The sequence below is a fragment of the Rhinopithecus roxellana genome, chromosome 15 (genome assembly GCF_007565055.1).
Source record: "Rhinopithecus roxellana isolate Shanxi Qingling chromosome 15, ASM756505v1, whole genome shotgun sequence".
NCBI classification, from domain to species: domain Eukaryota; kingdom Metazoa; phylum Chordata; class Mammalia; order Primates; family Cercopithecidae; genus Rhinopithecus; species Rhinopithecus roxellana.
The window spans coordinates 79,934,024-79,961,484 of record NC_044563.1 but is presented as its reverse complement, the minus strand read 5'-3'; the positions used below and the strand labels follow the sequence as shown (position 1 = coordinate 79,961,484).

General features: G+C 54.5%; 1 protein-coding gene and 1 non-coding gene across 2 annotated transcripts in view; one reads left to right on the top strand and one right to left on the bottom strand.

Annotated features, from left to right (window-relative positions):
- NECTIN1 (nectin cell adhesion molecule 1) overlaps positions 1–21,193 on the top strand; it is a 67,912-nt gene extending 46,719 nt beyond the window's left edge. The window contains exons 2-6 of the mRNA XM_010356983.2: positions 3,381–3,731; positions 4,289–4,591; positions 4,927–5,044; positions 6,858–7,009; positions 16,874–21,193. Coding sequence (XP_010355285.1) covers positions 3,381–3,731; positions 4,289–4,591; positions 4,927–5,044; positions 6,858–7,009; positions 16,874–17,421 — 1,472 coding nt within the window. The 3' untranslated portion in view covers positions 17,422–21,193. The remainder of the gene's footprint in view (positions 1–3,380; positions 3,732–4,288; positions 4,592–4,926; positions 5,045–6,857; positions 7,010–16,873) is intronic.
- A 4,592-nt stretch (positions 21,194–25,785) lies between these two features.
- Positions 25,786–25,891, bottom strand: LOC115893724. Its single transcript, XR_004053783.1, has one exon. It is a non-coding gene; the product is annotated as a U6 spliceosomal RNA (small nuclear RNA).
- Between the last annotated feature and the right edge of the window lie 1,570 nt (positions 25,892–27,461).

Below are 27,461 nucleotides of genomic sequence, written 5' to 3'. Positions count from 1 at the left end.
AAAGAACAAGAGTCCTTCTCCCCAACTCTGAGTCCTTGGACCAAGGAAGGCAGCCCCTAATAAGAGGCTTACATTCCCGGACCCTAAGTCTGGAGTGGGGAAGTGGAGTTTTTAGGCCTTTCAAATCTTCCAGCACCTCCCAATTCCAGAACTCTGGGATCGAATCCCTACCCTTAATGACCCCAAGCCCCTTACTCCAAAAGCTCCCTTATGCTCACCCCCCAGGTCACCTCCCCTGGCCCTGCTAACAGTCAGATGTAGCAAAGAGGCAAACGCCAAAGTGAGTCTGTACCTGCTCCTTAAAGATCCTCCCCTCCCCACCCCACCCTGCCCATCACCAGGGCAAAAAGGGCCAGGGCTAGGGGCACCTACTTGGTGCCCAGTAAGAGAGAGGCTAGGGACGTCCTTTACTTCCCCACCATGTGGTTGCTTCTGGGAGTGCCACAGTGGAGGGAAAAAAGCAACCTCCACCCCAACGTAGACATGGGCTTGGGGAGGGCCGCCCCGCCTGGTGAGGGATTGGTAGATGTAAGGGGGCCTCTGGGGTGCCCGGCTACCTCGCAGCACCCTCCCCACCCCATGCCTGGCCGCTATCAGCCATCTCACCTCCTGGCATTGACACAGCTCTGAGGGTGAGGTCACCACTGAAGATGTAGCCAACGAATGTCAACCTGTGCCCCAGGGACTGTGCCCTGCCTGCCTCCACACCTTCAGGGGACCAGAGGAGACAGGATTGCAGGGGCTCAGAGGGCCGTTTCCCCTTGCAGGTCCACCATGCATGGCACCAATCCCGAAATGGCTCCTGGAACCCACACCCCTTCCCTGCGCTCTCACCTGGGGCCCAAGCCCTCCCAACTGGCTTTTCCTGTTCCTGGCTTTGTGTGGCGCAAGTTCCCCAATTATGCCCACATTATCTCAGCCGCTGGGCAGCCTCCAGCAGGCTGGGGGAGGGGTGGGGAGCACCCAATTATCCTGCTGGAGAGGGCCTAGGGCTTAGCTGCTTGCCAGCTAGCCCGTCAGCAAGAGTGCTGGGCCGTCTGGCCCACTGACCTCACCATGGGACTGTTTCTGGAGTGGGGCCACAGCTGCACTGGGCTGCCATCAGACAGTTAGGGCCAGGAGGACCACTGGGACTTGGGAGGCCAGCCTACTGCCTTACAGAGGAGGAAGATAGGGCTCAGAAAGGGGAAGTAACTGGCCACGATCCCACTGCCTGCTAAAGGCAGAGGCAGGCTACAGCAGTAGCCCTCCCAACTCGTGGCTGGCTGCTTCTCCCATCGTATTCCCAGCCCACGGGGCCTCTGCCCAGGGAACATCAGCTCTGAAGCACCCCACAGGCTGGCAGAGGGGACAGCTGGAGGGGCGAGGCTGGGGATAGGCCTGATGGACCTTGAAGGGCTGTGTGGATGTGAATCAGCACAGAGAAGGGGGAACCTCAGGGAAACTTTCAGAACATGGCAGGGCCTGGCTTGGTGAAGCCAAAGATAGACTTATTCAGCAAGCATTTCTTGAGTAGCTACTCTGTGCTGAGCACCAGGAATACTGCAGTGACCTAGAGACCTGGCCTGTGGCCTCTCGAGCAGAAGAGAGGGGAGCAACTTACTGCACTGACCATGGGTTTTGGGGCCCTCAGAGGAGCCTGTGCTGCTACAATGTCCCAGTCATGCCGAGGAGGCGAGTGAGCATAAGCCCCAAATTTCCACTCTTGGATCCCAGACTCCTTTGGGGGATCATTTAGGCCCTTCCCCTGCCTTGGGTTAGTACAGGGCCTGGTGTTATTGATGCTATTGATGACGCTCAATAAAGTGAGTGAAGTAAGGATACAAAAACATGAAGGATACAAATGACAGCAAGGACACGGCTTGTGGGGAGTTGGCAGGACTCAGGAGAGAGCTGGAGGGTACAGCCTAGTGCTGGGGACAGCTGCCCCACGTTAATGGAGCTGAGCCAAGTTCAGGGGTAAGGAAGCCCAAACAAAGGACATTCTAAAGGGGATAACACAACCCATGTGGAGACTGGACGGAATTTCACTCCCTTCTTCTTGCAAATGTCTGCTCTTTTGACTTCCATTGCGATTTGTGTAGTAACAAATATTTACTAGCATCTACTATGTGCCAGATGCTGCACTGGGCACTGGGGATACAGAGATGGAAAGGACAGACCCTGCCCTTGGACGAGTTCACAGTCTGGTAGAGAAGCTAGATGTGTAACCACCACCTTCCAAGGCAGGAAAGAGCTGAGCTAGAGGTGGCCCGGTTAGCTCTGGCAGGGAAGATCAGGGAGGCTCCCGAGGTGGCCTCAGGGGGCCGTCCACAGGTGGAGAAGGGGAAGGACCGTCTAGGTGGAGGGAGCTGCCTGGGTAAGAGTCTAGGAGTATTGGGTGGATAGGCTCTGTGCTCCATGGAGGCCGGGACTGAATTGCTCCTTGATATGACCCAAATGCTCACACTAGATCCTGGAATATGTCACTCGGCAAATCGTGGCTGAATAAATGGGAGGAAGAGGGAAGGAAACCAGGAATGTGGCATGTTCTGAGGATGGGCCCAGTCTGGTATGGTGGGAAAGTGTGGCTGATGGAGACAAGTGGACAACAGGCAGGTGCAAGGAGGTCTTGCCAGGAGAAGGCATTTAGACTTCACTGTGAGGGCCATGGGGAGCTAGTGGAGGCCTGGCCTTATGCAGTGCTCACTTCCCTCTGCCGAGCTGGGTAAGGGGGCCCAGCCAGTGCACCAGGGCATGGGGATTCAGCTGTGTGGGAGAAGACAGCAGGGTGGCCATGATGGCAGCCACCGTGGGCCTTCGAGCTCACCCAGAGCCTCCTGCCTCTGACGCACCTTCTCATCCATCACGCCATTTGGTTCCCCCAGTAACCTCGTGAGGTGGAGAGGACTGGATTCTCTGCCCCATTTAACAGAGGAGGAGACCAAGGCCCAGGAAGGCAAAGCAGCTGGTGCATGGCTCCCAGGCTGGGGCTCTGCTCGAAAAGCAACCAAAAATGAAGGTGCAGACGGATGTTTGCTAACACAGTGATGTTTATAATCTATCACTAAGGGAAAAAGCAGCTTATGGGGTAATATGCACAGCATGATTCTGACTTTTTAAAATAGATAGATGGTTATGTGGATATACACAGATATAAAGTAAAAGAAGATAGATCCTTCAAGATTACCTGAGCAGAAGGATCATGGGATGTTGTCACTTTCTTCTCATGATTTTTCAGTGTTGCCTAGAGTGTTTTTATAACAAGTAATTAATATTTTTACAATCAGAATAAAAACAATAATGACTGCTATAAAAGACAAGACCAGAGCACAGGGAACTGCGTGGGTGGAGGGAGGCTACGCCTGACACTGACCACTTTCTGCCGTCCTCCTGGCCAGGCGCCCACTCCCAGGTGGTCCAGGTGAATGACTCCATGTATGGCTTCATCGGCACAGACGTGGTTCTGCACTGCAGCTTTGCCAACCCGCTGCCCAGCGTGAAGATCACCCAGGTCACGTGGCAGAAGGCCACCAATGGCTCCAAGCAGAACGTGGCCATCTACAACCCATCCATGGGCGTGTCCGTGCTGGCTCCCTACCGCGAGCGTGTGGAATTCCTGCGGCCCTCCTTCACCGATGGCACCATCCGCCTCTCCCGCCTGGAGCTGGAGGATGAGGGTGTCTACATCTGCGAGTTTGCTACCTTCCCTACAGGCAATCGGGAAAGCCAGCTCAATCTCACGGTGATGGGTAAGCTGCCCTGGGCCCCCTCCCTATTCATCCAGAGGCCTGTTACCTCGGGGCATGGCCATCCTCAGGATGCCTCAGTGACCCCAGACATCCCCCTTGGGTGGGCATGCTCCCATCATTCCAGGCATGAGGCTTCCAGTCCCTTCTAGCCAGGCCACCCCATGATTCACTAGGGATTAGGGGCAGGGGCTTAGCTCTAGACAGTGGGGAATGTCGTTCTTCAGGTTGAAGCCCACAAGGCACTGTGCAGGCAGCAGCATCAGACACCACAGTAAGGAAAGGAGCCACCTGCACTGCTTGCCTTAGACATGCCGGGACTCCAGGAGACCTAAGCTCGATGACGAGGATATGACTAGTAGGGCAGAGAGGACATAACATTAGACATGATGAACTTCCTGCAAGAGGTTCTGGGACAGGCTTTGATGCAGCACAGCTGAGAGGCAGGGATGGCCAAGGGGACCTGAAGACAAGGCCTGACGGACACCACACACTTTGGGCCAGTGCATCTTGGACAAGTCAACAGAGCTAGTCCCATCACTCTCTCTGCTTCCTCACAGCCAAACCCACCAACTGGATAGAGGGTACCCAGGCAGTGCTTCGAGCCAAGAAGGGACAGGATGACAAGGTCCTGGTGGCCACCTGCACCTCAGCCAATGGGAAGCCTCCCAGTGTGGTATCTTGGGAAACTCGACTAAAAGGCGAGGCAGAGTATCAAGAGATCCGGAACCCCAACGGCACGGTGACGGTCATTAGCCGCTACCGCCTGGTGCCCAGCAGGGAAGCCCACCAGCAGTCCTTGGCCTGCATCGTCAACTACCACATGGACCGCTTCAAGGAAAGCCTCACTCTCAATGTGCAGTGTGAGCAGGGCTGGCTGCTAGGGGCCTCCTGGGGTGGGCGCCACTGTCCCTCCTCCTCCCTCCTCTCCTTTCTCCTCCCTTTCTCTTTCTGGGGGTACTTTCTTCTCCCCTCCTGTCTCCCCCATCTCCTCCCTTTGTTTATTTTCTCTCCTCCTTCCATGTACCCCTCCTGTTTCCACTCCAGGGCTCTGTGATCGCCACCCTCCCTCCCACACTTCCCTCTCTCCTGGCTGTTTCCATGCCACTGCTCCTTCCATCCCTTCCTGGCTGAAACTCCCTTGTTGTAAGTCCCGTTCTCCTGACCTCACCCTCTTCCAACATCCCTTGCCCCACAGATGAGCCCGAGGTAACCATTGAGGGGTTTGATGGCAACTGGTACCTGCAGCGGATGGATGTGAAGCTCACCTGCAAAGCTGACGCTAACCCCCCAGCCACTGAGTACCACTGGACCACGTAAGTGCTGCAGGGCTGGCCAGTCACCTTGGAAGACGGCTGGCTGGACCACGGGTGATGGGGGGCAACCACCCTACCTCCAGGAGCCTTAGACAGGGAAGAAATTAGGGTCTGGGCTCAGTGAGAAGCGGGGCCATGAGAGAAACCCCCACCACCAACACACACATATACATTATGTCCATGTGTGACAGTGTCAGGGTCAGTGGAACAAGCCATTCTGCCAGAGGGGTTTCCCTTGTGATCTGCTTCCCTCCCTCTTCCTAATAAAGAGTTCTGTCATTTTCCTTTGGTGATTTAGCCTGAGTCACTCCAACCCCAACCCCCCAGTATTTATTTTTATCGAGGTGTCCCCTGGGAGGCCGGTGTTCTGGAGCATCTCAGCTCTTTCTTTGTTCCTATTCCTTCTCTCTGGCACCCCCAGATTCTTGGGGAGGAGGCAGCAGCCAGCCCAGAACGCCTGTGCTCATGGAGCACGTGCCCTGCGGCCCGCCATCCCCTTCTTGGCCTCACGGTCTTCGCCTTGACCTTGAAGGGTCCTGTCTCCCCTCCAGCCGGCTCAGACAGCTGGGGCCAAGGCTCTCCCCAGAGAAGAGCTGGATGGAACACACACAAAGACAGGAACGTGGGGAACCAAGGAGAAGGCTGATATGGGTGGCCAGGAGACAGCTGCCCAGAAGGAGTCTGTCCCCTTTTTCTCGGGAGCAGAGGGCACTGGTATGCCCTACCTATGATCCTCCACTTCCTGGAGTAAAAAGTGCTTCTGAAGGTGTGAGTGGGCAGAGCCTGCTGGCCGAGTTCAGCTCTGAGGACCCAGGAACTGGTAGGTTCAACAGAATAGCTTTGTGGCCGCAGGGGTCAGGAGGAAGGAGGAAGATCCCTTGTCCTTGGCAAATTTGCAAGTCACTTTCCACATGAAAAAGTCCTGTGACATTCCCAACAAAAACACAAAGTAGTGGAATGGAACATACTTCCTATCTCATTACCCGAGTGGCTTGCCCAGGCCTTTTGCCCCAGTGGTTCTACTTTAGGAGACCTGGGGTTAGAACCAAGGCATCTGTATTATAATTATTATTATTATTATTATTATTATTATTATTATTATTATTATTTTGAGATGGAGTTTCACTCTGTCACCCAGGCTGGAATATGGTGGCGCAATCTTGGCTCACTGCAACCTCCACCTCCCAGGTTCAAGCAATTCTTCTGCCTCACTCTCCTAAGTAGCTGGGACTACAGGTGTACACCACCATGCCCAGCTAATTTTTGTACTTTTAGTAGAGACGGGGTTTCACCATATTGGCCAGGCTGGTCTCGAACTCTTGACCGCATGATCCGCCCACCACCTCGGCCTCCCAAAGTGCTGGGATTACAGACGTGAGCCACCATGCCGGACTGGCATCTGTATTATTAACTAGCTGCCCAGGAAACCAAGGACCGACAACCATGAGATGTGAATAGGAAGCTAGAAAGAGCACTTTACCAGGAGTCCCAAGATTTGGCTGGAGCTCCCATGCTGCTGCCTGCCAGCTGTGGTTCCCTGGCCTTGAACCTCAGGTTTCATCTGTTAAGTGGGACCAGCACCTACCTAGCCTGCCTATATTCCCATATTATGATCAAATATGAAAAGCTGAATAATATAAAACTACTAAGTGAAAGAGATTATTAGTATTATTTTTCTTCCTTCCAAGACAGATCCTACCACACAAGCTCAGCAAAAGGTCTAGAGGGCCTGGAGCCACGTGGGTGACCCGGGAACAGCTTCTTCTTGAGGCTGGAGAGTCATAACCCTACGCGTGTCTCCCAATTCCCACAGGCTGAATGGCTCTCTCCCCAAGGGTGTGGAGGCCCAGAACAGAACCCTCTTCTTCAAGGGACCCATCAGCTATAGCCTGGCAGGGACCTACATCTGTGAGGCCACCAACCCCATCGGCACACGCTCAGGCCAGGTGGAGGTCAATATCACAGGTAGGAAGCTGCATCCTCCCCAGCCTCTCTGCACCCACGGTTCCTTCGCCACCTGCATCCCTCAACTTGGGGCGGTGCCACTGTAGGAAGATTATCTCCTTTTCCACCTTCTCTAGTTCTCCCTTGAGCTCTGGCCATTGGTTTTGCTTTGCTTTTCTCTTTCTTTCATTTAAGGGCATAAATGAGACAGTCACGGTGACCCCCAATCAGAGAGGGGCAGGAGGAAGGCTCCGGGAGGGAAGAAGGAAGTGCTGTTTACAGCAATGCTGTTTTGGGGGCCAACAGAGCCTGCCTGTGGATCTGCCAGCAGCACACACCGTGGGATGCTGGTGTGGTGGGGATAGGTTTGCAGGTGGAGCTCATCTCCTCCAAGGTCTGCACCTGTGGTCGAGGACCTCTTCGTGAGCCAGAAAGTGAGGCTCACCTCAAGCAGGGATACTGGAGAGAAAGCGAAGATGTAGCCCAAAGCCATAGTGCTTTGTGTGCCCTGCAACTGAGCTCTCCCTGCAGCTTTCTGTCAACTTACCTATCCGGGCAAAGGGAGGACAAGGGCTAGGATGTTCTGAGGAGAGACGTCACCTGGGACATGAAAGGAGCATGGGCTTGATGTCAGACAGCTGTGACCCTGGACAGGCCCTCATCTGTAAAACGGGGACAGTATGATGTGCCTTGAAGGGCTGTTGTCAGAATTCTATGTGATGTAGGTCAAGTACTTAGCACAGATCAGTCTGTCAATAAATGGCCCATGCTCCATGATTATTACCCTGACCTCCATCATTATCATTATTATTAATGAAAGCATCAAAACAGGTCCACACAGGGGTAAACTGCCATCACAACCTCACATGTGGAGTGTCTTTTACAGTGGACCTGAGCTAGCTGCAGGCTGACAAAGTGACAGAGGGTCTTAAAAGAGTAAGTGGTGTCCCACTGTGACTGAGATAGGAAGTAATGTGCTCAGGGACACAGAAGACTGGTCGGCAGTTCCTGGGCTCCGGCCACAAAGCTTGGGCAAGCCATGACGATTCATGAGCTCTGAGCCAGTGTCTCTGGAGTGGGAGACCTCATTTGTGGGTACATTTAGGGCACAGTTGCAGAAAGAGCCATGTGAAGCTGTCCAGGGTCTGCGCCTACCTGTCCTCAGAGCCGTTCTGTCACCTGTCTCACCCAGGGGTGGGAGTGTGGAGCCACTTGCTGTTGTCTGCAATCCCTGGCCTCGGCCCTGAGACCAGTCATATGAGGAGGAGCATCAGGGTTGGAGCCTGGGGAAAGCCGGGGGGTTTCTACGGGTAGGCAGGCGGAAGGAGCTGGTGTCACACACTTCTCCCTAGCGGGGAAAGTCCAAGTGGAGCTCAAAAGGAGCCTCAGGGTTATCGAAGCTCCAGCCCTGAAATACTGGGGGAGTCAAGGGGGAGGTGGGAAGGGCAGGGCCTGTGTTCCATGTGGAGTGGCCATAGAGAACATGACCACCCCTCAGGGAGGCACTGTCACATGGGGGACAGCACAGACCTGGCCTGAGTGTTCACACACTGGCTCTTCCTAGCTGTGTGGCCTTGAGCAAGTTCTTCACCTCTCTGAGCCTCGGCTTCCTAACCTCTAATGCGGAGATACTCACACTTGTCTCAGGCCTCTTACGATCATGCAGTACTCACTGCGTGGCGAGACCTTCCCCTGATGGTGGGCTATCAACACGTGAGGGGTGTGGGCTGGGGGCAGGAGGGCCGGGCCACCTAGGGTCCCAGCTGGAAGAGGGACACAATTGGCTCTTGCTGACAGCCCTGTTAGGCAGGAGCCAGGAACCCATGGCACTCACTGAATCATTGATAGGCCCAGTAGCTGAGCGGCTGGCCTCCCTCGGACAGGACTCTCAGCCCCTCCAGAGGACTCAGGGAGGTGGCCTGAGCCTTCTCAGGGCTGTGTGTTCTTGCTCTCAGGCAATTTCCAAGCAGCAGCTGACCTCACCACCCTCCATCCCACGTCGGCCAGTGCCTGCCACATTCTCTGGGGAGCCCACCCTGCAGGGCACAGCCATGCCCTTGCTCTAAGCCCCACGGGTCCAGAGGGGATGCATGAGCGAGAGGGATAAGTGGAAATTTAATTTTTCATTCTGGCCATTCATTCGGGTAATAACTTTGCCCTGGGCGCATCTGGAAAGGGAAATGAGGAGTGACTGGGGCAGGGCAGAAGGTGGGCAGCAGCGGGTATGCTGAAGGGACACGCGTGTGCAGAACACGTGTGTGCTGGGCCACTGCACACCTGCACAGACTCGCTTTGGCATGGCTTCTTGGGGCCCTGGGCCCCCAAGGAGGGAGCACTGAGTGGTTGCTGGGAGATGAGTGAGTAGGCTGGGCTGGAGGCCGAGGCGCCCAGGCCAGGGAAGCATGGGAAGGAAAATGGCTGGAGCAGAGTGGGCAGGGAGAAAGAAGCAAGGCCTTCTCTCTGTTGGCCACAGGGAGTCTCTGAAGGGCTCTCAGCCAGGAAGCACCATGGTGAGGTGTGTGGGTTAGACTGAGCATTCAGGGGGTTGCGTGGATGGCACCAGGACACCCGTTAGGAGCTGCCACCATGAGTGAGTCCCTAGTGGGAAACAACAGGCCCAGGCTGTGGCTGTGGTGATGGGGGCACTGAGGAGATGGACCCGACAGGACCTGTGTGTGCTTCTGTGGGCTCAGGCCCCAGAGAAGCCCCTTTTAGAGGCTCTTACACAGAGGAGCAGTTTCATGGGGTGGGCCCAGTGGTGACAAAATGAAGCTCCCTCCCTTCTCCCTCTGGGGTAATGACAAGGTGGGGAGAGGCCCAGGGTGCAGCCTCGACCAGACTGAAAAAAGCAAATGAGGCAGGCTCTATCCCTGTGGGTGTCAGGAGGAGACAGGCCAGGCCTCTCCAGCTGGGACCCAGCCTCTCGCCACTCCCAAGAGCAGGGCAGGGAGGCTGCCAGGGTGTAGGATGTCCGTCCCCACTCCCATCCCAGGGTGCGGGGCGTCTGTCCCAACTCACATTTCCAGTGAAGCCCGGGCTCAGCCCTTGCGGGCGAGGATCACAGTCTGCCCGTCAGGCCTGGAGTTCTTCAGACCCAGAGTTGTGGGCCTTGAAGGCCAGTGTCCTGGAAGGGAGGCAGGTGTGAGCCTGCAAGTGTGCTTGTCCAGCCATGGTATGGACATGTGTCTCTGGGCGTGTAAATGTGAACCAGTGTGAGCAGGCTCCGTCTGCATGCTGAGTGTGCACGTGGGAGCCTGTGGCTGTGCTGTGGCAACATGCCATTCTCTGAGCCGGCGAATGGCAGTGTGTTGGGAGGTCTAAGAAGGCAGCTGCATCCGTTCCTCTGGGAGGATTCGGTTCTCCCCCAGCTTGCCGAGGCCCTGCCTGATGGTCTGACACGAGGCACAGCTGCTGCAGCTGCAGATGGACAAAAGCGCTTCCCAGAGGTGAACCCCAGGCCTCCCCACTCTCCCTGTGGCTGACTGCACTGCATGCTGGGAGTGTAGTTCTTGCAGCTTCCGGGCCTAATCTGATGCCAGAGCATTTCCTGCCTGAGGAAGCAGCAGGCATTGGTTTTGGAGGCAAACCCAAACATTCTCCTTGACCCCAAACCTCCAGATCCTAGATCCAGACTGTAAGCCCTAACATGTCACTGTACCTCAGATCTATCCAAAGCCCCCAGCACCAGCCTACCCACCTCAGAGAACCAGGACCCCAAAGGCATGCAGAGTCCCCACTTCCCCACTGTCCTGACCAGCCAGAGACCCCAGAAGAGAAGCTACAACCCTTCGGGAATGGGGACAAGCTGCTCCCTTTGTAAGAGGATGTGAGGGAGGCTGGCTGGGCCCCTGCCAGCAAACATAAATGACCCTGCGGCCTGGCTCTTCTCTCTTCTCCCAGCTGCGGCCCTTGCAGCTCTGCTCCTGGCACAGAGACAGGAGCTACTGGCTGAGTGTAACAGCTGGAGAGGGGGCGGGGGAGGGGAGGACACTCCACTCCACACCAGACAGCCCCTTCTGCTTGCAAATGAGTTGGGTCCCCACCCTTCTCCTTTCTTCTCTCCCTCGCTCAGTATCCTCACTCGAAAGTCTTTGATGCTGGAAGGTCATCCCAGCCATTCTGCTGCTGCTACACAGGCCCAGCCCTAAAGTAGCCAAAATAACCAGGGTTCTATTTGATCCCAAAAGATCCCCAGGAAAGAGTAAACCTCCTTAGAACTTGGGGAAAAAAGTTGGCCAGGTGCGGTGGCTCACACCTGTAATCCCAGCACTTTGGGAGGCCGAGGTGGGCAGATCACTTTAGATCAGGAGTTCGAGACCAGCTTGGCCAACATTGTGAAGCCCCGTCTCTACAAAATATTAGCCGGGTGTGGCAGTGCATGCCTGTAGTCCCAGCTACTCAGGAGGCTGAGGCACAAGAATTGCTTGAGCCTGGGAGGCAGAGGTTGAAGTGAGCCAAGATTGCTCCACTGCACTCCAGCCCAGGCGATGGAACGAGACTCTGTCTCAAAAAAAGAAAAAAAGAAGAAGAAGAAAAGGACTTAGGAAAAAAATTAAGCAGAAGGCCTGGAGGAGAAAAAAAACCTGGTATAATCTGGTCCCAAGCCACCACACCACTCCTCCTGTCGCTTACTCCAGAGAAACAAGGTCCTAGTGGGCCCTGTGCAGGTTTATTTGAGTCTCTCCTGAATACTTGCTCCACCTAGAATAAGGCTTATCTCTAAGACATAATCTTGCCATTGTATAGAATTCATTGTCGTTCAACAAATATTTCTTGAACACTGGCCATGTGACAGGCAATCTAGGTGCTTGGTATAAATCCATGAGCAAAACAGACAAAAAGTCCCTATCCTTGTGGAGCTTATGTTTTTGCATAGGAGGAAAGACAATAGATAAAATACACTTTTAAAAAATATGTAGCCTGGGCGCAGTGGCTCACGCCTGTAATCCCAGCAGTTTGGGAGGCTGAGGCGGGTAGATCATCTGAGGTCAGGAGTTTGAAAGCAGCCTGGCCAATATGGTGAAACCCCGTCTCTACTAAAAATACAAGCATTAGCCAGGTGTGTGGCATGTGTCTGTAATCTCAGCTACTCAAGAGGCTGAGGCAAGAGAATCGCTTGAACCCAGGAGGCGGAGGTTGCAGTGAGCCAAGATGGCACCACTGCACTCCAGCCTGGGCGACAGAGTGAGACTCCGTCTCAAAAAAAAAAAAAAGTAGTAATTTTGAAGGTGAAATTGAGGAGGAAAAAAAAGAGCAGGGTAAGGGGATCCCAAGTGCTGGGGACCACACAGGTGGAATGGGCTCATGAGCTGCAGTTTTAAATAGGGTAGTTGGGGAAGGTCTTGATGAGAAGGGGCTGTTTGAGCTGGGTCCCAAAGGAGGTAAAGGAGAGAAACTGGGGCCCCTGGGGAAGTGGATTCCAGGGGGCAGAGCAGCCTGTGCAGTGTGTGCCAGGAGTGGGGCAAGCCTGCAGGAAAGCAGGAACAGATGACTCCAGAGGTGGGGCGGGGCGTAGGGCACGCAGAGCATGTTAAGGCTCTAGGGAGACTCATTGGAGGGCTCTGAGCAGATGTGACTTACACTTTAACAGGATTTGTCTGGCTGCTGTGTGGAAAACAGTCCACAGAGGGAAAGGGTGGAATCAGGAAAGCAGTTAGGCAGCCATTGCAGTCAATAATCCAGATGAGAGATGAGGGTATCTTGGATCAGGGTGATAGTGATGGAGATGGTGAGAAGAGGTCAGGTTCAAGGTGCATTTTTTTTTTTTTTTTTTTTTTTTTTTTTTTGAGATGGAGTCTTGCACTGTTACCCAGGCTGGAGTGCAATGGCACAAACTGGGCTTACTGCAACCTCCACCTCCCAGGCTCAAGCAATTCTCCTGCCTCAGCCTCCCAAGTAGCTGGGATTACAGGCACCCATCACTACATCCAGCTAATTTTTGTATTTTTAGTAGAGACGAGGTTTCACCATGTTGATCAGGCTAGTCTTGAACTCCTGACCTTAGGTGATCCATCCACCTAGGCCTCCCAAAGTGCTGGAATTACAGGCATGAGCCACTGTGCCCAGCCTGCATTTTCAATGATAACTTACAAACTAGTTGGGATACCAGTCATTCTTGTGAAACAGATAAGACCGTACACTCTACCATACAGTAATGATGTGACTTGAGAGGTCCAGAAAATTCAAACTAGTTGAGGAAAATGTAGGAGAGCTTTATTTTTTATTGGGTCTCTGCTGTTGAAGAAAGCACAAAAGTAACAATAGTGAACTTATAAACTACTGCAACACGTTGAAATGAGTCAATCCCAAATGATCATGAGGCTGCCACTTCCTCAAACCCTGTCCTCATTCCTGCAGAAGAGAAGAACTTTAGCCATTTGAAAACTGGCAGAAGGACCAGAGCCAGGCATGATAAATTCTAATTTGCATTTATTTGCAATTTATACAGGCTTTACTATGCTATGTCAGTATGTGATTAATGGAATGACCTTAGCAGTTGTTGCAACCAGAATGAGAGGTGCAGACCATTAGTACATACAAATTCGAAAGAGAAAAAGATCACAGTAAACTGGAGAAGAGAAGGCTCCTGAAGAAGGGGCTGGAGAAGTGCAATAGGCAGGGAGGGAGGATGAGGAAAGGCATTCCTGGCGGGGCAGACTGCATGTATAAAGGCTTGTAGTGAGGAATCAACTTGGATAACAAGGACAGCAAGGAAGGTGAGTTGACCAAACCCAAGGTAAGGTTGCATGATGGAAGCTTTGAAGGCCAGACTGCACAGCCCAGCAGGCAGCTGGGGAGCCATTGCTGATCTTTGAGAAAGGGAGTGGTTGTGTCTACACAGTGAAGACTAACCTGGTGACTGTGGATGGGGTGACTCAAGGCAGACAGAGGCAAAGCAAAAGTGGGAGATTTAGGAATTGACCGCAGCAGTAAAACCTGACATAAGTTGCATGGTGGTGGCAGTGGAGACGGGGAGTTGTGTCGAATGGAGAGGGTTTGGAAGGAAGATGGCAAACCGGGTTGGTACGGATGGGTTTTGAAGGGGTGCTGAGAACTGCAAATAAGGATGTGCTAGAGGTCAGTTTTTCTAATGTGTCTGCCTAGATGTCAGTGATGTGAGACTGTCTTGGAGGCAGGAGGTATGGGGTTCATGCTCCAGTATGTTGGGAAACATGGCATTTGACGTGTCCCTCTAATAGTTCACAGTGTGCATGCGAAGGTAACAGGCTCTGATGCTTTGTCTAAGCCAACATTTCGACCCCCATATTCTTGCTGACCCTTTGAGCCAGTGGTTTGAGGTTCCATGGGCCATAGTTCGGGAGATGCTATGGAGATACAGTCCCAGAGTTGGGCGAGAACTATGTACCCTAAATAATTTGGAGAGCCAGCAGGATAAGGGTGACTCTAGAAGCTGATACTAGTCTGTCACTAGGAAAGAAAGCAGAGAGTCAGGGCTGAGGGTCCCAGGACAAAGCATCTAGCGAGACAGCTGGAGCAGAGAGAAGGGGCAACACAGCCAGAGACAGCACTCAGAGGGGAAAGCCGAGGACCACGGAATCTTGTACTGGAAGGAAAGGGGCATGTTTCAGAAAAATGGCAGCTCCCTCCATCTGGATACTTCCTTATCCTCCTGGCCTCTCCAAGTCCGGCCTCCTCCAAGAAGCCTTCTCTAATGCCAAGACACACCACCTCGTTCCCCTGCACCCTGCACTTCCCTGCCAGTTCCCTTAACATCTGCACATGCTGTCTCTGAGTGTCCTTTGCTTCCCCGGCGAGGCTGTGAGTTTCTCGTATCCCATGACTAGCAGGATAGATGCTCAATATGTTTGCTGATTGGAGGGATGGTTGAAGAGAGGAAGACAGGTGTAGACAGGAGAGATCATTCAGATCTGAGTGAGAACTGAGGAGGGGCAGGCAGGCTGACTACAGAGAAGGCTAGGTTCTTCCCAGCTGCCTCTGGGGTACCCCTGGTGGAGGCTGCTCCCACCTTATGGGGAGCAGTTGTGGGGCCCTTTTGAGAGCAGTAAACAGATGGGACCTGGTGAGCAGGGAGACGCTTGAGGTTCCAGGGAGGCTGCTGCAGAGACAGGCGGTCAGGACAAAGATCCCATGAATATGACTGGGCAGCTGCTGGCTTACCTGCACCAAGGATGGTGGTGGCGGGTGGGGAGTGGGGTCCTCCATGGCGGTGTTCCTTTGCCAGCGCTCACATGTACAGGAGCCCCTGGGCGGTCCCAGCCCAGCCGCGTGACCTTGGATGAGTGAGCGGCCTTCCCTTCCTTGGGCCCTGTGTTTTCGTCAGCCCTTCCAGCCCAAATTCCTGGAAGGCCTTTCCTCTTTCCTAGAATCTCCACCCTGCTGCAGCCTGCTGAGTGGGACAGCACCCCACACATGCCCCGGGAGGAGGGAGCAGGCTCGGGAGGAGCATGATTCCCATGGAGTGAGAGATACTGAATCAGAGAGGGAACAGGCAGCAGTATACCAGCAAACTGGCCCTTTACGTGGGCCTGGAGCGAGGAGGGCCTGAGCGGCTGAGGTCAGCCTTCTGGGCTTGCCCTAGACCCGCAGCCTAGTGCCTCTGACTGAGGCCAGCTATGGTCTCCGGTGCCACCCTGTGGTGGTGCCAGGAACCGTTTCCCTTAGCCTCACCTCAGGGCCTCTTTGGCCTGTGGCATGGCCCTGGTTTCAGCCACCTTCCGAGGCCCTGTAAGGCAAGGGAAGGGGCAGCGTTGGCCAAATAACGGTACTGTGGCCCGGCCCCACTGGCACAGAAAGCCACCCATCCAGCCTTCTCTCCCGTCCCACCTGCTTCCTTTCTCTTCTTTTCACCTTTCCTGCCTCCTTGTTTTGGCTGTGTCCACTGAGCATACAGATTTGCCCATTCACGTTCATCATGTCAGCACAGGCGTGCGGGCCCTCCTGGCATGTGATCCCTGAGTGACAGGCTTGCTGTGATGGCAAGGGTGTGTGCCTGTGCATGTGCCCACTTGTGTGTACTCGACATTGGCACACACGCACACACGCACGTGCTTTCACCCCCATTTCTGCTGTCCTTGTGCTGTGCTCGTGCCCTGCCATGCTGGTGTCTTACACTTATAACCCAGGCTGGCAGCATTACCAGGCCCCCACCTTGCCCTGCAGGCCCAGACCACAGCCAAGAACCACAGCCCTGGTTTCTGGCACCTTGGCAGCTGATTGGCACTCACAGGGCATCTCCTGAGCCAGTGCCTGGGAACCTGTTTTCCCTGTGCCCTGCAGGCAGACAAAATCAGGTGCAGAACACCTAGGTGGCTCCTGGTTCTGGGTCTTGGAAGCCAAGGCGATGAGGTTGGGACACAGTGACTGCCAGGTGTCTGGCAGAGGGGTATCGGTGACATTTGCACACGTTCTATGTGCAGGAAAAGCAACGTTGCATTATTGCTGGGTGACCTCAGGCAAGTTATTTCACCTCTGCAAGCCTCAGCTCCTCGGAAAGCCAATGAGAATGAATGGCATACCTCCTCAGGGTTGTGGCAGTGAATGGCATCGAGTGGACAGTGTGCTGAAGCTGGCAGTGGCACATGTGTCTCACTGCACCATGAATGGGGATCCAGCTGGGCCAGCACCACACCAAGGACAGTGGGGATGGAAGGCCCTGGTGCTGTGGGTACTGCCTTCTGCCTCTCCTCTTGCCTGTCTCACTCCAGCTACCAACGCTGCGGCATGTTAGGGCTCCAGGAAGGGTGGGGTGCTGCGGGGCCTCGAACTGGAGCTGCTCAAACCTGGGGTGCAGACAGCCTGTCCTTCCTGGCCTCTCCTTTCCCTGCCCCCCGCCTCCCTCCCACCCCTTCGACACCCCAGGAGCACACGCTGATGCTGTCCCCTCCATCTCTTTTCCTCACCCAGAATTCCCCTACACCCCGTCTCCTCCCGAACATGGGCGGCGCGCCGGGCCGGTGCCCACGGCCATCATTGGGGGCGTGGCGGGGAGCGTCCTGCTGGTGCTGATTGTGGTCGGCGGGATCGTGGTCGCCCTGCGGCGGCGCCGGCACACCTTCAAGGGTGACTACAGCACCAAGAAGCACGTGTATGGCAACGGCTACAGCAAGGCAGGCATCCCTCAGCACCACCCGCCGATGGCGCAGAACCTGCAGTACCCCGACGACTCGGACGACGAGAAGAAGGCCGGCCCGCTGGGTGGAAGCAGCTATGAGGAGGAGGAAGAGGAGGAGGGCGGTGGAGGGGGCGAGCGCAAGGTGGGCGGCCCCCACCCCAAATATGACGAGGACGCCAAGCGGCCCTACTTCACCGTGGATGAGGCCGAGGCCCGTCAGGACGGCTACGGGGACCGGACTCTGGGCTACCAGTACGACCCTGAGCAGCTGGACTTGGCTGAGAACATGGTTTCTCAGAATGACGGGTCTTTCATTTCCAAGAAGGAGTGGTACGTGTAGCCCCCCTTCCAGAGCCTCTGTCTGTGCCCGCTCCTCCCCAGCCCCTCCCCGCACGCCCCCCACCTCCCACTCCAGGAGCTAAAAGAGACTTGCCCAGCTGCCCAAAACCAGCCCCGAACTCCTGGGGGGCCAGGGGAGCCCAGGGCAGCCACTACTTGGCTTTGTGTTTTATTTCCTCCCTCTCCTCAGCCCTTCCCCATGGTGTTGTGTTCGACTGTGGCTTTAGTGTTACTGTATCTTCCCTTTACGGGCCCCACCCACGGGCCCCACCCGCCTGCCCTCTGTGTAGGGAGCCCTGTCCTCGTCTTGTGTACCTGGGCATCCCTCCAGGGTTTGGGGAGCCAGCCTCCCCCGCCCCCCAACACTGGAATTTGTTTGTGTTTCTTCACTGGGGGTGGAGGGCTCAGGGGGACTCTAAGAGGGAAAAGCCCCCCATACCCCCAGATGCTGCTCCTCCCCCCCGGGAGAGGGAACCCAACACCCACCAGTGAAAGCCGATGCATCCGGGAGTCTGGACCTTGGGTCTAGACAGCCGGTGTACCCAAAAGGTAGGGGGAGGGGTGCAGCTTCTCCCCAGTTCCCAGGGAGTCTTGTTTGTTAAGCGGGGCCTTGGGCAGTGTTTTCCTGCTGAGGGTGGTTTTACATTTTTTTTCCTCATTGGCCCACAGAGAGTGGAGTTGGCCTAGCTCTGATGCCTTCCCTCTTTATCCCCAATGTGCCCCCTCCATTAGGGGGTCCAGATGGGCTCCGGCCCACACTTGCTCTCTGCCTCTGCTGACACGTGCGCGCACACACACACACACACATGCACACACTGCTCCTCTCTGCCTGCTCTCCCCTGGGGTCCCATGCCCTGCCCCATCCTGACACTGCCCAAGGCCCACCCATCTATTTCCACCTGGTTCCCCCTTTAAGCTGAGAATGGGGGCAGCCCTCGGTGCCTCCACCCTAGGATCTCAGGCCCACCCCAAACTGCTTCTTACAGCATGGAGGTTTCTCTGATTTCTCCCTTATCCAGCAACACTTGGTTCTGTTGGCTAGTCAGGGCTGGGATCCCAGGGGGAACCACCTGCAGAAGTGAAGACACGTCCACACGGAGGGCAGTGGAGAAGGAAGCCCACATGGCAGAAGCTCTGCAAACACAGTCTGAGGGACTGAGGAGTCCATAGGATGCCTCACACACAAAGGCCATTGTCAAAGCCTGGGGCCTGGCAGAAAGTGAAGGGGGTGGGGCCGCTAGGCCACCTCCTGCGCAGCCATACCCTGGTCCCCATTCTGGGATGAGGGGAGGGTCTGGGAAAAGCCCTCCCTTTGAGTGCAGATTCACTTCTTGAATGGGACATTGAGTTCCTATCAGCCACCCCAGACTGGGTCTTCCCATGTATATAATGGAGGAAGACCCCTCCCAGCCCTCTCTCAGTCCCCCAGCTCAAAGTGCCTCAGTTCCTCCATCTGCTTCCAGATTCCCCGGCACTCTAGACTTTAGACAGGCATGCCCATGGGATGGACCCTGGGATGGAGAGGCAGGCTTCGCAGCTCTTCATGCCTGCCCACTGGGATCCCAGTTAACTCACCCCAGGGTGTCAGGGACTCTGCAGGATGGCAAGTGTTGGGGAGGAGAGAGGCAGACCACTCTGTGCCCCACGGGCACTGACCCACCCTGCCATAGGCTTCCTAAGGGAGCCCCCCAGTCCCTCCCCTCCCCTCCCTGGTGCTGCTATTGAACCCCCAGCCAGCTCCATTTCTGCCCTGGCAACCCTGGGCCCAGCAGGTGGGCCATCGTTGTCTGGCCCTCACTGCCCTGGCCCCAGCCCAGGCTGCCCAGTAGCCACGTAGCAGAAGTCTGAAGCCATGCCAGCCCTGGTGCGGCGTACCCACCTCTTCACATTTGGGGTACTGGATGGGCTGAAATTAGGGGAGAAAATTATGGGGGTCTTTCCAGCCACAGGGCAGAGGGAGGTGGAGGAGCTGGGCTGCTTCTCCCTGCAGTATTAGTGTCCCCCAGGGCAGGGGACCTTTTCCACATTACATCACTGCCCCATCCCACCTTACACCACTCTGGCCCCTCTGCTTGGTCCCCTTTTTCCCCAGGCAAGAGGCAATCCCAGGGGCCTGCCTGATAGAGGCATTTCCTGTCCCTGTCTCCTCCTGCATCTCCTTTATCCTGCACTCCCACACCCTATTCCCCATTCTGTAATGGACTTTGAAGGCCCCAAGCCCAGCCAAAGCACTGAGTTCCCCCTTAAGACACCTCCACACCCTCCCTACAAGCAAAGCACAAATTTTGGGGTCCATGTAGCCTGGGCCACGTAGGAGGCTCCTGACTTGCCAGGGGCCCAGCCTCAGCATAGCCACCGAGCAGCTGCCAGCCTGGGCTGAGCGTGGGCATGAGGCAGGGGTCAGCACTTGGGCCTAGGGATGTGAGGTTTTCTGTGCACCAAGTTTGTGGGAAGGTGGGCACTGCTGCTGGGCCCACAGACACAGTCAGCTGGCAAAAGGGAGGGTCCGCCCCAGCGGAGAGGTGAGGACTTTTTGCTTCTCCTTCATGCCCACAGCATGAGCTGAGCTTCTGCTTTGCTGGAAATGAAATAAACTTGGTATTAATTGTGCCAAGGCCTCCCCAGTTGTCATCCTGCCTCTTGTTGCCCTCCCTGTCCTTGCCCCCGCCCCACACCCATGCCCCTGTTTCCTTACAGATTTTGATATTGTTCTAATGTGTAACAACCATCCAAGTCCCCTTTTATCAGAAGGGTCTGAAAAGCAGCAGCATAGAGTAGGTGAACACAGGCCTGCAAGTGCGACCACCTCGGACCTAGCACACGTGCCCACAGTGGACACACTCACACCTCCAACATACCCACGCACAGGTGTGTGTACACACACGTGCACACGCATGCGTGCACAGCCACATGGCCACTCAGCACAGATGTGGCAGAGGGAATGGTCTGATCCTGCTGAAAGCCCTTAAGGAGAAAAAAAGATTTCCCAGTGCCCGGGCTACAAGAGAGCCTCATAGGGGCCCTGTTTCCTGGGCATGTGCCCCCTCTGCCAGCCAACCCCCACATGCCCAAGTCACTGGTGCAATAACTTTACTGCCTTCGTCAGAGCAGAGAAATTGGGAATTGTGTTAGGTGGGTGTGGGCAGCTCTGCTGAGCCAAGCAGACACGGGTGTCCCCTCTTCTGGGAGGAGGGGAGTGCTCCCAGGCCTCGGGTCCAGACAGAGACCGCCAAAGCCTGACTGCCAACAGAAACCCTCTCCTAGGGAGGGGCAGGTGGGGGCACCCCAGGTCCCCACACCCACAGGGCAGCTTCACACACCGCCTAGTGCCAGGGATGCCAGGAGGCAGGCCCCTGTGCTGCGGCGCAGGTGGTGAGGGTGCCCAGGCCTCTGCTGCTGCCACCGCTGCCAACACTGCCCAGCTTGCAAGGCCAGGAGGAGCCCCTGTCCCACTTGGTGCTGCTGCTCTTCTGACCCCTGCTGTGAGGAATGGGATTCTTGGTCGAAAAAAATTGGTTTTCCTTTTTTGTATAAATGAAAAGAATCCAGGAGAAGCTGCCACCCTCCCCTCCGAGCGTGATGCGCTACCTTGCTTCGGCGTCTTGTCGCCCTTTCCGCCTTTGGTCCGGGGACAACCCAGCAGATCCTCCTGGTTCTGACCTGGGGGTGTTTGCATCACCCCCTTTTACTTGTATTAAAAAAAAAAATGATGGGTTGAAAATGTATTGAGGAAAAAAAATGTACTTTTTTATAAATAAAGTGTTTAAAACAAACTGGTTTGCATCCCATCACTGCCCTGTTCCATGGCAGTGGGGACGGGGAAGGGGTGGAGCTGGCAGGGGTGGCACAGAGGGATGGTGAGGGGAAGGGACCCCCACCCCATGCCCAGGTTCCAGGGTTCCAGAGGAGCAGGGGCCCTGAGGGAGACTGTTCACAGGCTGCCCCGGAACCATCTTCCATGCAAGTGAGAAGACTGTGGACTTTGACGGCAGCATCGTAGATGGAGGGGTGGGCGTCCACAGACAGAGGAAGGCCTTTAAGAAAGTAAGGCCTGAGAGGGCTGCGGGTGCACACAGCAGAGAAGGAGAGCCCTGCACCGGCTGGCGCCCTCCTGGGGGTACGGGTGCCTCCTGCCCCAGACTCCAGTTCCCCTGTCACCCACTCCTGCTGTCCTGTTCCTGCCATGTCCCCTCCTGTGGCTGTTTGGAGAAGAAAACCAGCAGTGTCACACCTGCTGTGTTAGGTCCCTGGGGATGGAGAAGAGCTGAGAGCTTTATCCTTCCATCTTCTATTTCGAAGATACTGCCCAGCCCTAGCCCCTGCAAGCTCTCCCTGTGACCCACCCCTCCTGTGTCCCCCATTTCTCTCCAGGGGGCTGGTTGTTGGGAAAGAAGGTCTTCTTGTTCCTTGGTTACTTCCCCACTCTGCCCACCAGCACCATCTGCTTCCCATCTCCTGGGCTGGAATGCAGGACAAATTGATCCTGGGGGTGGAAGTGGCAGGGGCTTCAGAGATTGCCCCCTCCCAGCCATCCCTCCATCACCCCCCGCACCCAGTAGCATCTCCTTTCACCTGAAATCCACACCAGCGACCCCTGGGAAAGGGAGGGGATAGGAATGATAGAGCCAAGATGGCTGCTTAGCAGAAAACCCTCCTGCCCGTTGTGGGCAAGGTCACATCCTCCACACCCAGTACTGGGGCTGGACAGGCAGAAGTAGGCGTGCAGAAGGAGAAGCCAGCAGCTGTTGGCAGCTGGCTGAGCTTCCTCTGGAAGGCCAAACCCAGCATCCTAGAAGCGCCTGTGTTTAGATGTTGATATTCGAATGAAATGCAAATGGGTTGTTTAAGTGGTCACTTCCTCAGTTTTCCAGGCTGTCCATTTAAGTTAATCTTTAATTTGTGCAAGCTATAAATGCTTAATTACATTATTAATATACTGGAAGAGAGCAGTGGACAGAACATCCTAATTGGCATTTAACTAGAGTGTTCCAGCAAATTAGCCAAGACTTTCTCCAGCAGCGGGAGGAGAGCAAGCCGATTAGTCTCAGGCACAACCCCTCTGGACAGAGCTTTGGGCTGGAGAAGCCAGACTCAGTCCCTTCCCCAGTCCTCGGTGCCAGGATGTCCCCTTACAGACATCCCGGCCCAAAGGATACTGGGAGTCCAGGGCCATACTCTTAGTCTTCTAGTCCAGTTGGGCCTTGGAAGAACTGTCTGCTAGGCTGTGGCTCCTTCTGCCCAAACCACAACCCTTGCCTCCATCCCTCCAACACCACCCTCAGCAGAGCAGAGGACCAAAGGCCTGGAAGCAGCACCTGTCTGAGTGTCTAAGGTCCCCCTGGGACGTGTCCACCATTGCCTATCTTGGCTGGTGGGCCTGGGACTAAGCTCCTCTCTGGAGACCATAGAGGCCTTTCTCTCCATTCCCCTATCCTACCCACTCCTGGTTGCAGACGGTTAAGGAGATAAACTTGATGAATTGAGGAATTCATTTATTCATTTACAACACATTTTTGGCCACTCTGGGACTGCAATGCTGTGACAGCCACACCCAGCATCCCGGCTCTAAAGAATTCAGAACGCTGGGTATCCCCGATTCCAAAATGGCTGGTGCCATCCTTGCCACAGGCTGTCGCAGACTTGTGTGTAAAGTGCTGGGGTAGCACAGGACAGGAGTGGGTCATTGTGTTTGGGAGGGTCTGAAGTGACATTTCACCTGGACCTTGAAGGATGTGTAGGAGTTCTCCAGACAGAGATCTGTTGAGAGTATTTCTGGCAGCCTTGAGAATTTACCATCTTACATTAGTTGTTCTAAAAGAGATCATCTACTCCAACACACTCATTCTGCACATGGAGAACTAAAATCTAGAGAGGAAACTATGATTTGGCCCAAGTGTGTGCCAAACATGCTCAAGGGCACAGCCACATCCTGAGAGCAGCAGGAGGGGAGGAACCCAGGGGAAGGGATGGCACCAGCCTGACTCCTGGGAGGATGCTAGGTCTAGTACAAGCTTCTGTTCCCTCACAAAGCACAAGAACCCCCAGTGGGATATAAACTGAGTTTACAGGATCCCTATTGGTGTTAAGTGGAGTTGTCAGAGTCAGATGGGGCTCATCAGGGAAGACTTCCTGGAAAAGGTTCTATCTGACATGGTTTGAAGAATGAGAAGGAAATGGATTGAGTGAGAAAGTTGGAGGAGGAAAGCCCTCTGAACACTTGAGGGGAGCGCCAGCTAGACCTGCTTCTGAAACCGGCACTCTGTGCCAGTGCCCACAGCTGGAGGCTCTGCCCCCACATCCTCCAGACACTATGCAGAGCAGCACTATGCAGAGCATTCCTTGCGTTCTACCCAGATGTTGGCTTCTTGGACCCCAGATCCTATTTTCTCCCCTGGTTTACAGGCTTGATGGCAGAGCCAGACCAAGTCTCTCTCTATGGGGGACTGTGTTTCCACTCCCCATCCCCAGAACAACTCCCAGATGAGGGGCTGCAGGCAATGTCCTCACCCCAGCCTCCCCTCTGCCAACCATGCCTCCCATAGCACACCTAGCACACACAGACACTCCAGGAGCTGGGGCCTCATCTAATCTGGCCCTTCTGGCAACTTGGCATCCAAGCTCATCTTGAGCTCCATGGAGAAAAGCACAGGGCTGGCTGCCTGGCTTGAGAACCAGCTGTAGGGCATCAATCATCAACATACATCACAGGCCCCATTGAGCGCAAAGAACTTATCTCAGGCTACACTCCAGAATCATCTGGGGATTTTAAAAAATCAGGCCTCACCCCATGCCAATAGAGTCAGAGCCTCTGGGATTGGGATTGGGGCCTAGACAGACTTTTTTTTTTTTTTTTGAGACGGGGTCTTGGTTTGTCACCCAGGCTGGAGTGCAGTGGCACAATCACAGCTCACTGCAGCCTCGACCTCCTGGGCTCAAGCAATCCTCTTGCCTGAGCCTCCCAAGTAGGCTACAGGCACTTGCCACCATGCCCAGCTAGTCTTATTTTTATTATTATAATTATTATTATTGTGTAGGGACAGGGGTCTCCCTATGTTACTCAGGCTAGTCTCAAACTCCTGGCCTCAAGCAATCCTCCCAAAGTGCTGGGATTATAGGTGTGAGCCATTGTGCCTGGTAACAGGCTTTTTTTTTTTTTTTTAGACAGTCTCGCACTATCACCAGGCTGGAGTGCAGTGGTGCGATCTCATCTCACTGCAACCTCCGACTCCCTGGTTCAAGCGATTCTCCTGCCTCAGACTCCCCAGTAGCTGGGACTACAAGCATGCGCCACCACGCCCAGCTAATTTTTGTATTTTCAGTAGAGACAGGGTTTCACCATGTTGGCCAGGATGGTCTCCATCTCCTGACCTTGTGATCCACCCGCCTCGGCCTCCCAAAGTGCTGGGATTACAGGCGTGAGCCACCGCCCCCAGCCCTAACAGGCATATTTTTAATAAGCTACCCAGGAGATTCAAGTGGATAGCCAGCGTGGAGGCAGAGGCCACCCCAGGTGTCAGTCCTGAGGAAGAGGCGGGTCTTGAGGTAGGAAAATGGGACTGAAGGGTGGGGAGTTGGGTGATTCCGTGAATTAGCACACATAGGGTTTGAGTGCTGAATAATGCTATTTATCGTTGTCATCATTAGTTGTCATCCATCACGTTCATGTTCATCATCATCGTCACCTGTGAGACTTGGGATCCCAGATGACAGTGACTGCAATGGAGGTCACCACCTGAGGCAAGTAGGGGGCAGGATGGAGCCACACCCGTAATCCTCATGAAGCAGGTTTTTGATGTGTAGACCACCTATGGGCGCTTGGTCCCTGGGCATCTTCCAGAAGGGGAAGAGGGATTATGAAAGAGCCCAGGCAGGAGGTCCCATAGACCCTCTCTGAATGGAGCTCCTTGCTCCATGATGCTGCCAACCTAGGAGAAGTGAATGTGCTTCATGAAGGAAGGTGATGATGCCCCTATATCCCTGTTAGGCAGATGAGGGAGGACCCTCTGAGAGAGGCGGAAGGGGAGGGTGGCAGGGCCTGTGCTCTTAGAGTCCTCCACTCTCTGCCTGAGAACAAGCCCGAAGGTCCCTAACAAAGGCCTCTTCCATTCCACAGTGAGTAAAGACCTCCTTGGGGATGACTGAACCAGAGACCAGCTGGCCAGGGTTCCCCAGCCTGATCTTCTGCTCATGCCCACCATCCCCTCAGTAGCCAGCTCCTTTTCATTTTGCAACACTCCTGGGACCCTCATCCCTGAGAGCCCCTATGGCTTCCAGGGCGAAAAGGGACAGCAAGTAACAGAACGGCACAAGCTGCCTTCCAACGTAGGCTGGCAACCCCTTGAGGGCTGGGATCTTGTCTTTTTCTTTTTTAATGTGAAGCTTCACAAATTTGCATGTCATCTTTGCACAAGGCCATACTAATTGTCTCTGTATCGTTCCAATTTTAGTACATGTGCTGCCGAAGCAAGCATTGGGATCATGGCTTACTCATCCCCAGTACCCAGCCCAGAGCTAGCACAGAGTGGGTGCTCAACAGAGGCCGAACCAAATTGACTGATCAAAATGAGAGTCAAAAGAGGCCTTTTAGCTGGGCATGGTGGCTCCTACCTGTAATCCCAACACTTTGGGGACCTGAGGTGGGAGGATCGCTTAAGGCTGGGAGTTTGAAACTAGCCTGAGTGACACAGCAAGACTTGCATCTCTACAAAGATTTTAAAAATTAGCCAGGTGTGGCACACACCTGTGACAGTCCCAGCTACTTAGGAGGCTGAGGTGGGAGGATCGCTTGAGCCCAGAAGTTGGAGGCTGCAGTGAGCTCTAATTGTACCACTGCACCCCAGGATAAGTGACAGAGTGAGATCTTGTGTCTTAAAATAAATCAATCAAAATAAAAGAGACCTTTCAGGTGGTGAAGCCCAACCTTCCCCAAGACAGGGGTTTCCCTCCAAATTTGCCCAGCCTCTGGTGCTGGGCAAGTCATTGCCTCTCAAAATAAGCCCTGATGCCACAGGGCTACCCTTCTATGCAGACAAAATTTCCCTCCCCTAAGCTTCACCCATTGGTCGTCTAGCTATTTCCCTGGGAAGCTACACAGAATAACTCCATCTAGCCCTCTTGGGATAGTCCTTCAAATACTGGAAGATGGCTACTCCTCACCAAACCACTTTTTCAGATATTTAAACCTATGCTATCATCATCAGGCCACTTAGCAACACAGCTGTTAGGAGCCTGGGCTTCAGAGTCAGGCAAACCTGGGTTCAAGTCTTGACTCCACTGATCAGTAGCTGTGGGAAAGCATTGTCACAATGGCCAGCTCAGAGCAAGCCCTCACACCAACATCAAACAACCCCAGTTACCTATGGACCAGTCGCAGTGTGTCCGTGTGTGCTCACCAACTACCACAAATGGACCACTCTGGTGTAGAATGTTTTTCCTTTTATTTTTAGTGTGGGATTTTTGACAGTGGGAGAGGCCATACCTATGTGGAGTTAGGGAGTCTATTTCCCATAGACTGTACCTTCTACTCAATCTTACTGTGAGCCTAAAATTGCTCTTTAAAAAAAAAAAAAAAAAAAAAAAAAAGTCTGTTACCCAGGCATGGTGGCTCACGCCTGTAATCCCAGCACTTTGGGAGGCCAAGGTGGGTGGATCACCTGTGGTCAGGAGTTCAAGACCAGCCTGGCCAACATGGTGAAACCCCATCTCTACTAAAAATACAAAAAATTAGCTGGGTGTGGCGGTGGGCACCTGTAATCCCAGCTACTCAGGAAGCTGAGGCAGGAGAATCGCTTGATCCTGGGAAGCAGAGGTTGCAGTGGATCGAGGTCACACCATTGCACTCCAGCCTTGGCAACAAGAGTGAAACTTAATCTCAAAAATAAAATAAAAAATAAATTTAAGTCTATTTTTTAAAAAAGTCCCTGGGCCGGGCGCAGTGGCTCACACCTGTAATCCCAGCACTTTGGTAGGCCAAGATGGGCAGATCATAAGGTCAGGAGTTCGAGACCAGCCTGGCCAATATGGTGAAACCCGGTCTCTACT